Here is a 13377-nt window from a genome sequence, read left to right as displayed (position 1 = left end):
AGTCCTTAATCATCCTCATACCCCTCCGTTGGACTCTCTTAAGTCAATCCCTGTCCCTCTTGAACTGGGGAGCCCAGAACTGGACATAATACTCCAAGTGAGGTCTCACCACAGCTGAGTAGAAGGGGAGGAGAACCTGCCTCTATCTGCTGGACACATTCTTCTTAATGCACCCCAAGATACCATTGGCCTTCTTGGCCACAAAGGCACATTGTTGTCCCATGGATAACTTGTTGTCCACCAGGACTCCAAGGTCCTTCTCCATGGAGCTGTTCACCTCCTAACCTGTGTTGGTGCATGTTGTTGTTCCTTCCCAAGTGCAGGACTCTGCACTTGCTCTTGTTGAATCTCATTGGTTCCTCTTTGCCCCGCTCTCCAACCTTTCCCAGTCTTGCTGAATGGCTGCACAGCCTTCAGGTGAATCAGCCAATCCTCCCAGCTTTGTGTCATTAGCAAACTTGCTGAGAAGACACTCTGTCCCATCATCAAGGTCATTGATAAAGATGTTGAACAGGACTGGACCCAGCCATGTTAAGGCCCAGGAATGTTAAGGATCATCTAATTCCACCTTCCCTGCATGGGCAGGGACACCTCCCACTTGACCAGGTTGCTCAAAGCTCAGTCCAAGTCCACATTCTTCACACTATTCTGCCCCATGTTATAGTCAGACCTCCTTTCTCTTTGCCACTCTCATTACTCAATAGCCTTACAGTTGAGTTCAAATACACACCCATCCTGAGCTGATTCATCTGTGGTGGGCTAAGTGTTGACTTGGGTACCACTTCTGCAGGGGGATGTTGTACTTCTCTTCTTTGCAGACTTTAAGAGACAGGCCAGGAGAAATTTACACTTGGGCAAGAAGTGTACTCTCCACAGAAAATATTACAAAGATTTTCAAGAGGATAGCTAACATTTGTGTTCCTGCAACATGTATTTCAGTAGTTCTAGTCAATCTTTGCTAGGATTGCTGTGAAAGCTCCTGTTTTCATTAAGACTAGAACTGGAAAAAGCTGCTAAAGATCACTGGTTTATAACAGTACTGACTGCCTTGAAGATAACGTGTGTAATCAGGAGTCCTTACTCCTCCTGACTGTCTCCAAAACTTCTGTGTATAGTATTATTTTACTCTCCTTTTTCTTTGGCATTCTAAGACAGCAAGCACTCCCTTGTCTGAAGGAGACCAGAATCTACAGCTACATGGAGGCAGGTGCAGAAGAGATATGGGCCTGAGTCAGTGAAATCTAAAGTCTGTCTTTGGGGCCCAGGAGCTCAGACTGGTCCCAAACCTACTCTGAGGTCCTGTTGTGTCCACAGAATCTTCAGAAATCTGGAGCCCAAACTCACAAGATATTCCCACAGGCTGCATGTTGCCTTCCCTGGACCTGAAAGATTGAAGAATAAACTGTTGCTTTTGACATCAACCAGATGTGGAGGCCACTCTGCAGTGGGTGAGGCTCGACCTTAATGTAGAAAAAGCTTGATCTTGGAAGTGCAAAGGTTCTGCACAGTTGCGTGTGCTCTCATGCGAGACAGATGAAGCCTTACCACTAATTCCTTTTGCTGTGTGTCAAGCTAGAAACCTGGTTGCATGACCTTTAAAATGCCAGTTCCTGCAAACAACAGCCAAGGATTTTGCAGTGCGTGCTGGGATCATTATTATACACCTCAACATACCCTTATACTCTTTCACAGCCAGATTGTATGTCCTGGTATCAGCCTCAGAATTCTCTTTGAATCTTTCAAATGGAAATCTTCCTTTCTTTGCTCATCTTTCTGTTGTGTTTCTCTCCCGCATCCTGACAGTGGGGTAATCCCACCAGTTTGAGGACAGTTATTCCTCTTTGCCCAGACATCTGATAGTAGCTTGGAGGAAAAGGAGGAGCACTGTCTCCCTGCTGCCATTCTTAAAGCTCACAAAATTCTCATCTGGGATGTGAAATAAGAGTGTTTACCTTCTGGCAAAGGTCAATCAAAGAAAACAGAACAGAAAGAGAAGTAGAAAAATATTCTTCCTTTTCCAACATCTATGATACACCTGAAAGATCTGCAAGATATTCTGGCCTTGTCCTCTCCTGGAAAGTAACTGTGATAAAACTCTGATATGCAAAGTTTGCAGAGCTCCACCAGGGGAAAGTGAAGAAGTGGCTCACAAGGGAGCTTCTGGCCTGGCGGGGCACAGCACAGTAATTATCAGTCCTGTTCTATATCAAATGGTAGGAAATGCAGGTAGGAGCCTTGGTCTGGCATTCAAGGGTGCTACCAGCTATGCTGACACAGTGATGGACAGGACTGGTTTTAAGGTATCACAAAGCCACAGCTGCAGCCACTTCTAGCTGGGGCTTCTGCCAATAATTAAAATTTACCACAACCAGACAAGGAACAAATTCATTGCCAGATAAGAGGCCAAGTGAAGAAATAAACCACATAAATCCCTCCTGAAACAGGGAGCTGGAAAGTCTCCAGTGAGAATTATTTGTGAAGAAGGGTAAAGAGTGAGATGGGAAGAAAGATGCTTCACTGGGATGGAGAGAAGTCAGTGTAGGATGAAGAGGTTTGTTTATTCAGGGATTACATCTCAGGATGTGTTGTTTCTTGAGCCAGGGGCCCAGAGTGTTGCTGAGCTCCAGTTGGAATAATCACTATGAGATTTCCTTCTAGGGATGAAAAAATTGGCCAAGGCAAGTGTGAGCCCACCCACTTCCTGGGCAAGCTGTGCTCAGCCCGCCTTGATGCTTTCATGGCTCATGAGGAGAATGAGCAGGCTGAGACTGTGGGTAGCAGGTTCTCATTATTTTTGCTGCCCAGTTCCTCACACAGTCATTCAGGTATTTTCCCACACTCTTGCCTTTCAGTTTGCTCCTTTGGGGGAGTTTGTGTTTTAAATCTACCCTGCTAACTTATCTCTCCCTGCCCAGTCCGAACAATGTTCTCCTTTCAGTAGGATCCTGATGCCACTGATGTGCCACTCACATGGACACAGATAAACAGATTGGTTCAGGTTATGCTGGCAGGAGGGTGCAAACTGGGATTCATCTAAACCGGAGATGCAGAGAGGTGGTTTTGAAGGAGCCTACAAGCTACATATTAGAGAAATTTTTTCCATCAGTAACTTGAGTCCCATCCTAATTACAAACTATCCTTAAGCTTCTTTTTTGTTCATTTAAAGAGGAGTTGCTTATGAGCTGGCCATCTAATTTCATCTGCACTTATAAAATGTGAGAGCCAAAATAACCAGCACGGTAAAAAGAGGTTGAAAATGAAAATTCAGTTATCTATTGCCTGCCATTGAACAAGACAAAAAGAGTGGCAGATTTGCCCAGGTGAACCTAAACTTGTCCATTCTGCACCCTTCTTTGTTTTAAGGCTAAGACTCATACCCAGGAGCCCATTCCATGTTTCTTTAAGTTAGCTTCCTTGAACAATAGATGAACCTTGGGATTGAAAAGGGCAGTGTCCTCTCCAGACACTTACCTATAGAACAAGTAAAGTAAACATGGATAATCCTAACTGAAGGAAAGACTTTATTACTTTATTCACACAAACACATTACTGTTATGTTTTGAATTGTTATTGAATATTATTGTGGCCTTTAAAAACGTGGGACTGATCTGACATTCAGGTGTATTTGGCTAGTGATGAGATGCATTCATGATGCACTCTCCAGGGTTTAAGTTTATGTCCTCTCCAGATAGACAGCCACTGTGCCTTAGGTCATGCACAGTGTGAATATCCAGTGGCCCTTTGCCTTCAGATGGCCTCACCAGTGGAATAAAAGATGAGGCAATGAGAAGGGGTTAGCTCTTGGCTATGGAAATGGTCACCCCAAACTGGTGGAACAGTATGGGAGGAGCTAGAACTGTCATCACTTCTCCCTTGCTTCATCTGCAAGTGAGTAGGACCATTCTATGACTGTATGATTCTATGATCTCTAGTTCATCAAACCCCATCTCTGCAAGGGAATCTTTTCAGGAGAGAGGCTGCAGCACCTCATTGTGGGTGCAGGAGACATTCACCCTCTCCTGTCCCTGGGGAGCCCTCTGAGGAGGCATATTCCCACTACAGTTTAATTGGTAATTCCCAAAATGCTGCCTTCTGTGTCAGAAACAGGTGTTTGCAAAGTTTGAGAACAGCTCTTTTCAGCCAAGCTGACTGGAAATGAGTTCAGTTACACTGAAAGCCGGCACCTCTAGCAGGTGAAGACTATCACTGCCCATGCAAGCTGAGAGAGTTACCCCAGTGTACATGGTATAAGCTTTCTCATGTAAACAAGGCCTACGACCCACTGGCTGCTCAAACCCTGCAGCCACCTTACTGAAAAACGAGAAGGGCAGGTGCTGTGTCTGGGAAGGCTCCGTGCAGGAAGCGTGTCCTTTGCCTTCGGAGAGCTGAGCCAGGCAGGGAAGAGGGAGTCTGCAAGAGGCTCCCTTCTCTCCTCAAACTCAGTACCCTGGTGAGGGTTGATGCTTTAACTTCAAAGGAAACTGCAGCACTGCTTCCTAGCGTTTCTTGCTGGACTCTGGGTAGACTGTGATGATGTTTGACTTAAGTAGTTTCCGCCCCACATCCCTTCCTTAATTGAGCAGGTCCTGCAGGTGTAGAGCTTTGCCTCTGCCTTGCAGTGAGGAAAACCAGCTCCCCAGCCACCTGTGCAGCTGCTGCTGTTTGAAGTGGGCTTTCTGGAGATCTGCACCACAGTATTTGTGGGGCTTTTGTGGATGCTTAACAGAAACTTCTTCCAAATCACTCTGGTGATCACTGCCGGAAACGTGCTCCTCATGATGGCTCACAGGTGCCCCCAGGGTTCATAGCCCACACTCGGCTGTGTTTTAGGCAGGAACCAACAGATCACGGAGTGAAATATTGGTGTCATGGACCAGAAAAATCTTTACCAGCAGGCATACAAAAATATGATTTTTCTGTCATCTTAACCCTCTGAACAGAAGGACACAAAAGGATGCAATCTCCTCAGACTCTGGGCTGGAGCAGATAAGGGGAAGTTCTGCCCCTGTGCTGCAGTCTGCTCCTGTCACCCCTCCGTCCCCACAGCAGTGCAAGTGCCTGTCAGGCTGTGCTGTGAACTCGACTGCTGAAGTAATCAGGGTTAAAAATAACCTTGCAAAGAGTTAAGGGAAGTATTTTTAGCCCAGATCATTTTAGTGATCTAGTTTACAGCACAGCCCCACAAACTCACACTGGTGCAAAGGAATGGGAAGAGCAAAGGTCAAGGGAGAATAAGCAATTGGAAATATAAGCTGCCTTTCTGCCAAAATCAGGACCTTATGAAACTGCAGCCAGAAAGCACTGACCCTCTAGTTTTCATCTAGCATTCTGGCAACTGCCTTCTCCTGGGTCAGTGCTGAAAGCCGGGTGCTGAGGATCGCTTTCTGGATCCGGTTTCTGTGAGCAAGACACTAGCCTTAAACCTTGGATGCCTTATTGTGTCTGCCTCTGACAGACTATATTTGTCATCGTTTTTGCCATGCTTGCCTTTGCTGAGGTAGATTGGATGTGCAGCAATGAGAAACCTCATCAGAGTCACGGGGAAGCTTTGCAGACCTTGTGCAAGCACAGGTTATGGGAAGGCAGCCAGCATGATGGACTTGTGTGAGAACTGGCAGCGGGGGATTGTTCCTGCAAAGCTCTTTAGAAGCAAGGGAGGAATGTGGATGGCAGGAACTGGACTCAAAACCACATCTAGAAGCAACTGCATGAAAAAAGGGGTGAAAAGTGCTCAGGACCAGCACCAACAGTAGTGTCAGTAACTGTCTCTGATTTCATAGCCACCGGATACTCCAGCCTTGCAAGGTGCTGTGGAGGGTTTGCATCTTGTATAAAATGTGTTCTGTCTGGCCAAAGTATCCTAACTGCAAAAGCAGACAAGTCAGTGGATTCATGGGGTACTGAAGGAGAGAAGGGCAGTACAAATCTTTGCTGGCATCCAGCTGGTATTTAAGTGCTGCTTAAGCCAAAACACTTCACTGTGTGGCAGGGAATAGACCTTTGAACTTTTCATCACCCAAACCAGGTGCACAAATCCAAACCAGAGCTTCTCCTTCAGTATCTGCTTCTGACCCCTACTGGCACCCTTTCAGACTAGCATTTCCAGTAGCATATTATGGACAGTGACAAAACTGGTGAGATACTAATCCTGTGAGATGGAGTCATGATACCTTCCAATTGCAAGTGGGAGGATCATGACCAAAACTGCTAGCTGAGAGCTGTTGGAACCAGTTTTGCTCCATTCCCAGCAGGACATTCAAATTCATCCCCAAAGTCACCTCTGGCTTTCCAGTTCTCCCCAGGAGTCTTTGCAATTTTGATTTCATAAGAAACCCATTGTCTGCAGTGACGCTCCCTACCTGTAGCTCAAATCCATGATCTTCAAGAAAAGCTCTTTGTGAGTACCCAAACAGGATGCACAGAGAAATGTTTCAGTCTCTTGACCTATTTTCTGTGGACCTTCTTTCACCTGGTGCCCATGGTGGGTCTAGCAAAAGACTTGGCAAATGTCACTCAGCAAGGTAACGACATTGCTGTACTGGGGGGTCTCCTCTGTGAGACATTATTTCTCCTGTATCAGGCAGCCTTATCAGCCCTAGCATCTTCTGGCACATTAAACTGCCAGTGAAGTTGGATTGTGCTAGCCAGAGCTGACTGTGCCACAGCATCCAGGCATCTCAGGGCAGAGAGGTTCCCATCAGCCTTAAAAAGATACAGGCAAGGATGGCTTGGGACATTTCTGTGGGGACCTAGCAGTGTTTCCACCAGGCAGCTTGTGAGAGAAGCAGGGATCTCTGCTAAAAACACTGGCATCCCTTCAGGCAATCTGCAGAGTCAGGGATCAGCAGGCAGTTTTGCTCTCACAAGAGAGGCTTTGGTGAGAAGCTTGAATTGTGACTGCCATGAATAAAGGCAGAACTTTCTTCTCTAGTGCTGTCAAAGGGACCAGGTTCAGTTTTAAAAGCAGATGAAGAATCATGGAGCTGAAGAACATTTTCAAATTCACTCAATTTTACAAAATTACTTAGAAGAGGAAAGTGAAACCCCTTACAGGGAACTTGCTAGTTGCACTTCCTCTTTTGCAAGCAGTGCCATGCTTACATTGATGGTGTAATTCAATTCCTGTTTTGCTGCTCTGTCTGACATTTTTTATAACATACAGTGCTTAGACACTTCTTTTTATGGAACAGTAAAAGACTTCAAATAGCAGTCACCAAATTACTGATGGAATAAGTTTTTTACTTTAGCTCACTGGTTTTAGCCCATGCAGGCTGACCAGACTTCTCTTCTGAAAAGAATCAGCAGTTGGCTTCAAAGAGCACAAAATTTGCATCTGAGTAATTCCACCTTTTATTCTGATAAAAAAAAATCAGAGCTGCACCTTCTTATCGTTCACAAAACTGGTGGGCTGTCTCACCAACTTGGTTGCGTTAATATCAGGGGGCAGGAGAGAGCTAGTGCTGAGCTCTGGGGTGAGAGGAGCAGACACGTGTCTTAGTGGTGGAAGAGGCTGAGGGCTGGCACATGCCCTGGGGTGAGGGTGAGAAAATGAGGCTTCCCACTTTCCTCCCAGTGGGAGAGAGAGTGCCACTCCAGTCCCTGGAAGTCAGGGGGATGGAATTCTCCTTGCAGTGCAAGGAAGGGAACTTTTTGCACCCAAGTGCCCTGGTACAGCACACTCACTCGACCGGGAAACATAGAGCCTGGCACACCAGCTGGGAAAAAAAACACAACAACCAAAACCTGTAGAAAAAGCTGGATACAGGATGGCAGTGCAATTGCCAGAAAGGATCTTAGAAAAGACTCCCGCTGCAAAACACATAGTGTAATCAGAGAGCCTGCAGCTGGCAGTTTCAGAGGACACAGCCCATGGGCTACTTTTGCTAATCTTAGAATGGCATGTTCACTGCTTCCTGCACCCTGGCTGGTGAGCTTCAGGCTGGTGAGAGCCACATTGGGATCCATGCCTGCTACCAGTAAAATAAAGACTGCGTGGAATCATTCCAGCTGCACAACTTTGGTCAGACCCAGAGAAAGGGAGCTGTGTTTTCAGACTGTAACTCAAAAAAAAAACAACCAAAAAAAACCCCAAAAACATGACAACCCCAAAACAAGAGGTCAGAGAGGCCAAAAGGAAGTACAGTGTCTTTTCTGAGTGAAGGAGAAGGTCTATGAAATGACCTCTTAGAGAAAAAGGGACTATGAGGGAGGCAACCCTTCCACTATAGACACTGAGCACCTGCAGCTGCTTAGCCTTAACTGAGTTCCAAGTTCAGGTGTATGTTCTGCCATGCCCAGTTTTTCTGACAGCCTCCCAATCCATCCTGCTTTCCTCAGGTTCCTTCCTTGCTCCCTTCTCTTTCCAGCCCGTCCTCCCTCCACAGCAGGGAGCCACCCTGCAGCTGGGAACAGCTCTCCCTCCCCACTTAGCCCAGCTATAATTTTTCACAAGCAGCAGGTTGCCCTGCTGATCTGCTTATCTCACTGTTTCTTCCGTTCCCCTTATCTGTCACTTCCCCTGCCTGTGATTGCTCCAATGAAGGCTGAAAAATGGGGGGAAGGTGCTAGAGGTTCATTGAGAGGAGGCAGCTTGGTAAGGCTTTTGTGGCTTGATGTGGGAAAGCTGGTCTGAAGTGTCTGGGAAGTTTACTAGGGAAGATGTAGTCAGGATCCTGGAAACATGTATCTACTGGGGCTTGTGGGCCTGCAAGAAGTAAGATAGCATTTGTTGGGAGCTACAGCTCTCTGAGAAAGGGAAAGGCCCTTTTCCACTGTGCAAATGAGCCTTAGCCATGCTGCCCCATACCAGGAATTTCAGACTAGAGGTTGCTCCAAGCTGCAGTATGACTTGGGCTGATCTTTAGTGTAAGGTTACTCCTTGCTTGCTTTTAGTCTAGAAACTAGGATCCTAAAGAAGTTCCTTCTTTAATATGATTTCAGGTTTCCACAGCTACTTCTCCAGCCCGTATAGTGTGGTGACCCAAAGGAAGTGGTCCATATGTGGACCAGATTGGCGTTTTCAGGGCCTTTCACCTCCAGCAATGCTGAAGAAGTGATTGTATTAATGAGGCAGCAGGTCCCTCTCAGGCAGAGCAGCATAGAGTGAGAAGGAAGGGCACTGCTGGAGCCTTTGGAGAAACAGAAATGTATTCTTGTAGCAACAGCCTTTGGGGAAACTTTCTGACTGAGCAATGGAAGAGTACTGAGGGAGAGGGGTGAGAACCATTAGGCCAGACATGGGCTCATGGTGGTATGGAGAGTGGAGGTATGAGCTTCCTTCCAGATTGATGGTTTGTAGCCTGTTTTGTTATTTTGAGGTCTTCACCTCTAACAAAACAAGGATTGTTGGTTAGTTGTTCTCAGTTCCACTGGTTCAGTTTTCCCTGGCATTAGATACTAGAGATGAAGAACAAAAGTTTCCTTTCATCAGCTTTCTACTTAGATCATTTGGTACACACATAGCAAAGAAAACAAGCTAAATGTGGGATGACACCAGGGCTGTGTGCTGTGGGAAGAGCAGCACCATCCAGTCCCCAGTAAGCCTCCCTCTTCTCAGCCTGTTGTCAGCCCAGGGGAGAGGAAGTTTCTCTCAGCCCTGGTATTTCCTCCCTCCCCCCTCACTTGCCTGAGTATTTCACTGCCAAAAAAGCAGAACAGCACAGGGATATCCCCAAGCAGATGCTGGCTTGCTGTGGGAACAGGGAATGGCTGCTCGCTGTAGAACCACTGGGAAAGAAAGGGCACCAGTGACCAGGGCAGTAAAAAAAGGAAAGGAAGGTTGAGAAGGTATATGGGAACATCCATCTGCTCACTGCATGGAAGAGGTGAGAACAGACACTTGGCTTGAGATACTTAGCTTGCTTCCAGTGAAAAATACTGAGTGTAGGCTCTTCAGCTGAAATGCTCTGCGTGTGTTACTGGTTTTCTGGGATATTTGAAAATGCAGCTAGGTCCCATATTCCTAAACCTCTTGTTCTCAGACTACATGATTGATGCCAGATGTGAAAAACTCTGCTTTAAGTCCCTTTTTACTCTTGAACTTTATAACACATACACAGGCTTCTCTCTAGCCTGCTTGCTTTTCCCAGCCTTTGCTCATAACTTCTTGTTCCCAATTTGACAGAACAGGCCGGCGGAGACCAACTCAGAGGTGGATAAGTCAGCATCACCCTCAGTGGCTCAGCTAGCAGGGAAGTTCAAAGAGCAAGCAGCCAATATCACTGGAAAAGAGGTAAGGAGATCCACAGCCACCAGCAGGGAACTGAGTGAGAAGCGAGGCACTCGCTTCTGCCCAAAGAAGTTAGAGCATCTGTGATGTGAGCATGCACCCACCTTGATTTTGGATCTTCACAAAGAATTTGTCTCCTGGTGAAATTAAAGCTATGGCAGTATCTCCCATGCATTGCTGACTTGTGGACAAGCATTTTGATAGAGCCCCACATCAGAACAACTAGACACTGTAACTGAGAAGCTGTAAAGCCGGGTGGTGTACTCCTGTGTACCTGGCAGTAGCAGACATCAATGCATCTACTATCAGGGCTGGATATTGTGGGCAAAAGGCAACAATGAATAATGAAATAGCTAATACTGAGCCATGGAAAAAGAAAGCAAACAACTGATTATGTGGTGTAGAAGCCAGTGGCAGGTCACCAGCACCTTGCTCACAAAAAGAGAAGGTTTTCTTCAGGTACTGCCTTCTGTACAGAAATAAAGCTATCTCTTTACTTGCCTTCATTACCTCTTCCCAATGACACTTCAGACTCTGTGTCTATCTATATCACACTTATATTTTATGCTATTGAAAGCCCACTCTGCCCACTTGCCTCACAAGCTGTCTTTCACCAGGTAAGAAAAACACAGTACTTCTCTTAGGAAGAAAGGGAGGTCAGAGTGTTTGTGGATGGAGGCTGACATTTTAGGAGAGCCCCCTGTATCATTATGCACTTTTTTAGAAGCATCAATGTGTACTGGTGGCCCTCTTCAATCAGTGGGTGTCCCTTTAAAACTCAGCTGCTTCCTTCTGCTGCTCAGCTGATTTGAGCATGTCCCAGGCTGGTCCTAAGGGGATCCATCCCTATCATCCATTAGCTGGATCCAATAGTGACATCTGTTCTGCCAGGCTAGCATGCCACTGTCTATCAGAGGTTTGCACTCTCCTAGCTGGGCCCCAGGGTGGGCACAATCAGTCTCTTCCCATGCACTTTTTTTCCTCCTCTAGTCACCAGTGACCACTCCATCAGTCCCATTACAGTAATTTCCTCTTTTTAAGGTGTGGGATTTAATTGCACTAAGTCCCTCACCCTTAAAAAGGCATCGAGTTCCCAGGCCTCTCTTGTGTTATCTGCAGACCTCTGCTGCTCCCAAGCTAAGGCACTGTGGAGGGGCCTCACAGAGAGAAAGTAATTTTCTCCAGAGACACAGGAGGACAAAGTTTCCTGTCTTTTCTCTCCAAGCCATCTGTCACTTCCCCACCAGCTTTCTCAAGCTAGCTTCAGATTGTCTTTAACACTTGCTTGACCCATTGCAGCAAAGGGGAACCTATCAACCAAGGAACCTCTGATACATTTACCATGACACAGCACAGCATTTCATGGTTGCAAAACAGTGGGGTTTCAATAAGACATGCAATGATTGCTTCCTAGCATGATGTAGGGAGAAGGTCTGTATGCCCTTGGCTGCTTAGGGGTGCAGCATTACCATGGCTGGGTGCAGCAACACTAGAAGTTAAGTGACATCAAGTCTATAGGTCCTTCAAGACAGCCAACTCTACGGAAGGCAAGGACACCATAATCCAATGTTTCAGATGCCTGCTTGTCAGGAGGTAACAAAATTATCCAAACATTATATTGTGGATATTATGCAAGATAATAAAAAATAATCCAAGGTCCACAATACTATCCAAGTATTTTTTCTGTTGGCACACAAAAAGTGTGTCAACAGCTTGGCAGGAGACTAGAAACCTAGCAAACCAGAGACAGCTTGTCATCAAGACCAGAGCAACAGTTATGAAGGAGCAACTCCATAGGTACTCTGCCAAGTGCCTCTTACCTCCAAGTGAGCACTATGTAATTGTGAGAGGCCATGGACATTTTGAAGGAACCAGTGTCCCTGCAGTTAAATTGCCTGTAGAGAATCTGTTTCTTGGTCAAATTAAGAGTTGCAGCTTGTCTCTGTGAGCTGCTCTTCCTTGTAAGAGAGAAATGAATGAGGCTGTAGAGCATGTTGAAAAAGTCAGAATTCCCCTTTTTGCCCCTAAAATGTATCAGATGCAAAATAAGAAAATCACAAACCAGGTAGGCAGCTGCGAGTTATTAAAAGGAAATCCTGGTAATCAGACAGGAAAGGGAACAATAACAAGCTACTCCAGTGTGAGGGGGTTTCCAGCAGGATGCTTTGAAGATGAAGACTCTGGGAAGGCTTCTCCACCCTCCACAGCTTAGAAGAGTGTCCTTTGCACAAAGCCTGAAGTCTCGTGGTTCATGCTGTGAGAGATACAGACTACTTTTCAAGCACTGGGATTGGGCTCGAGATGCTCCAAGCACACCTCGCATGCTGACTACATGCCCGCATGCTAGTATTTGTGTTGCCTCTGGATGTTTCCTTTAGGCAAGCTGAGCCCTGGCATCCAAGCAGGTCACTTTCAGAACATGCCCTTGGTGCTTGAATTTCACTTCTTTTTATAAAAACTTATTTCTCTCCTGCTGAGTTGGTTGTTTTCTTCTCTTAGGTACCGCCACATAAGCCAACTAGGAGGAAACCACCATGTTCCCTTCCATTGTATTCCCACAAAACTGAGACAAGTGACAATGATGAGCAAGTGAGTATCAATTTAATAGAGGGACAAGGTCTTTCCTCTCCACAACCTATTCTCTCCTGAGACATGAGATTGGAGGTCGCAGAGGTCAGGCTGTGCAGCAAAAGACATCTATCATGCAGCATCAGACCTTCCCCTGCTCGCACATATACTGACTCAGAGTGAGCTTCATGCTGTTTCCTACTCCTGTGGCATGGGAACAAGCTTTAAAGAGTCCATCTTTTTCCTTTGAACAGGAAAAAACCCCATATGCCTCTTCTCAAAGCAATGCTCTGCCTTTTCACCCTTTCATGGCTCTACCTTTCTAGTCACTTATGCCTTTCCTGCCCATACTAATTACATGTCCTGTGTTAGTCAAGTGGTGGCAGAAAGTCTTCCCTATCACAAAATATTCACAGTGTTTACCAACATCAGGGCTTGTACCCTTTAAAGAGGTAGTTTGTAATCTGTCTGGTCCTGAAATGATACCAGGGGAAACCATGTCATAGGTTAGATGCCTTAGTGCCATGTAGCAGCAGAGCCATTACACATCACGTACCTCTGATACTTCAGCCAGAAAGCAG

At 46.1% G+C, this 13377-nt stretch overlaps 1 protein-coding gene across 1 annotated transcript in view; it reads left to right on the top strand.

Moving 5' to 3' along the window:
* Window positions 1-13377, top strand: part of RCSD1 (RCSD domain containing 1) — a 37140-nt gene that overhangs the window by 17289 nt on the left and 6474 nt on the right. The window contains exons 2-3 of the mRNA XM_051642169.1: window positions 10124-10231; window positions 12728-12817. Coding sequence (XP_051498129.1) covers window positions 10124-10231; window positions 12728-12817 — 198 coding nt within the window. The remainder of the gene's footprint in view (window positions 1-10123; window positions 10232-12727; window positions 12818-13377) is intronic.

Source organism: Apus apus, chromosome 1, assembly GCF_020740795.1.
Source record: "Apus apus isolate bApuApu2 chromosome 1, bApuApu2.pri.cur, whole genome shotgun sequence".
NCBI lineage: Eukaryota > Metazoa > Chordata > Aves > Apodiformes > Apodidae > Apus > Apus apus.
The sequence above is the reverse complement of the archived record's forward strand: the minus strand, read 5'-3'. Positions and strand labels throughout refer to the sequence as shown.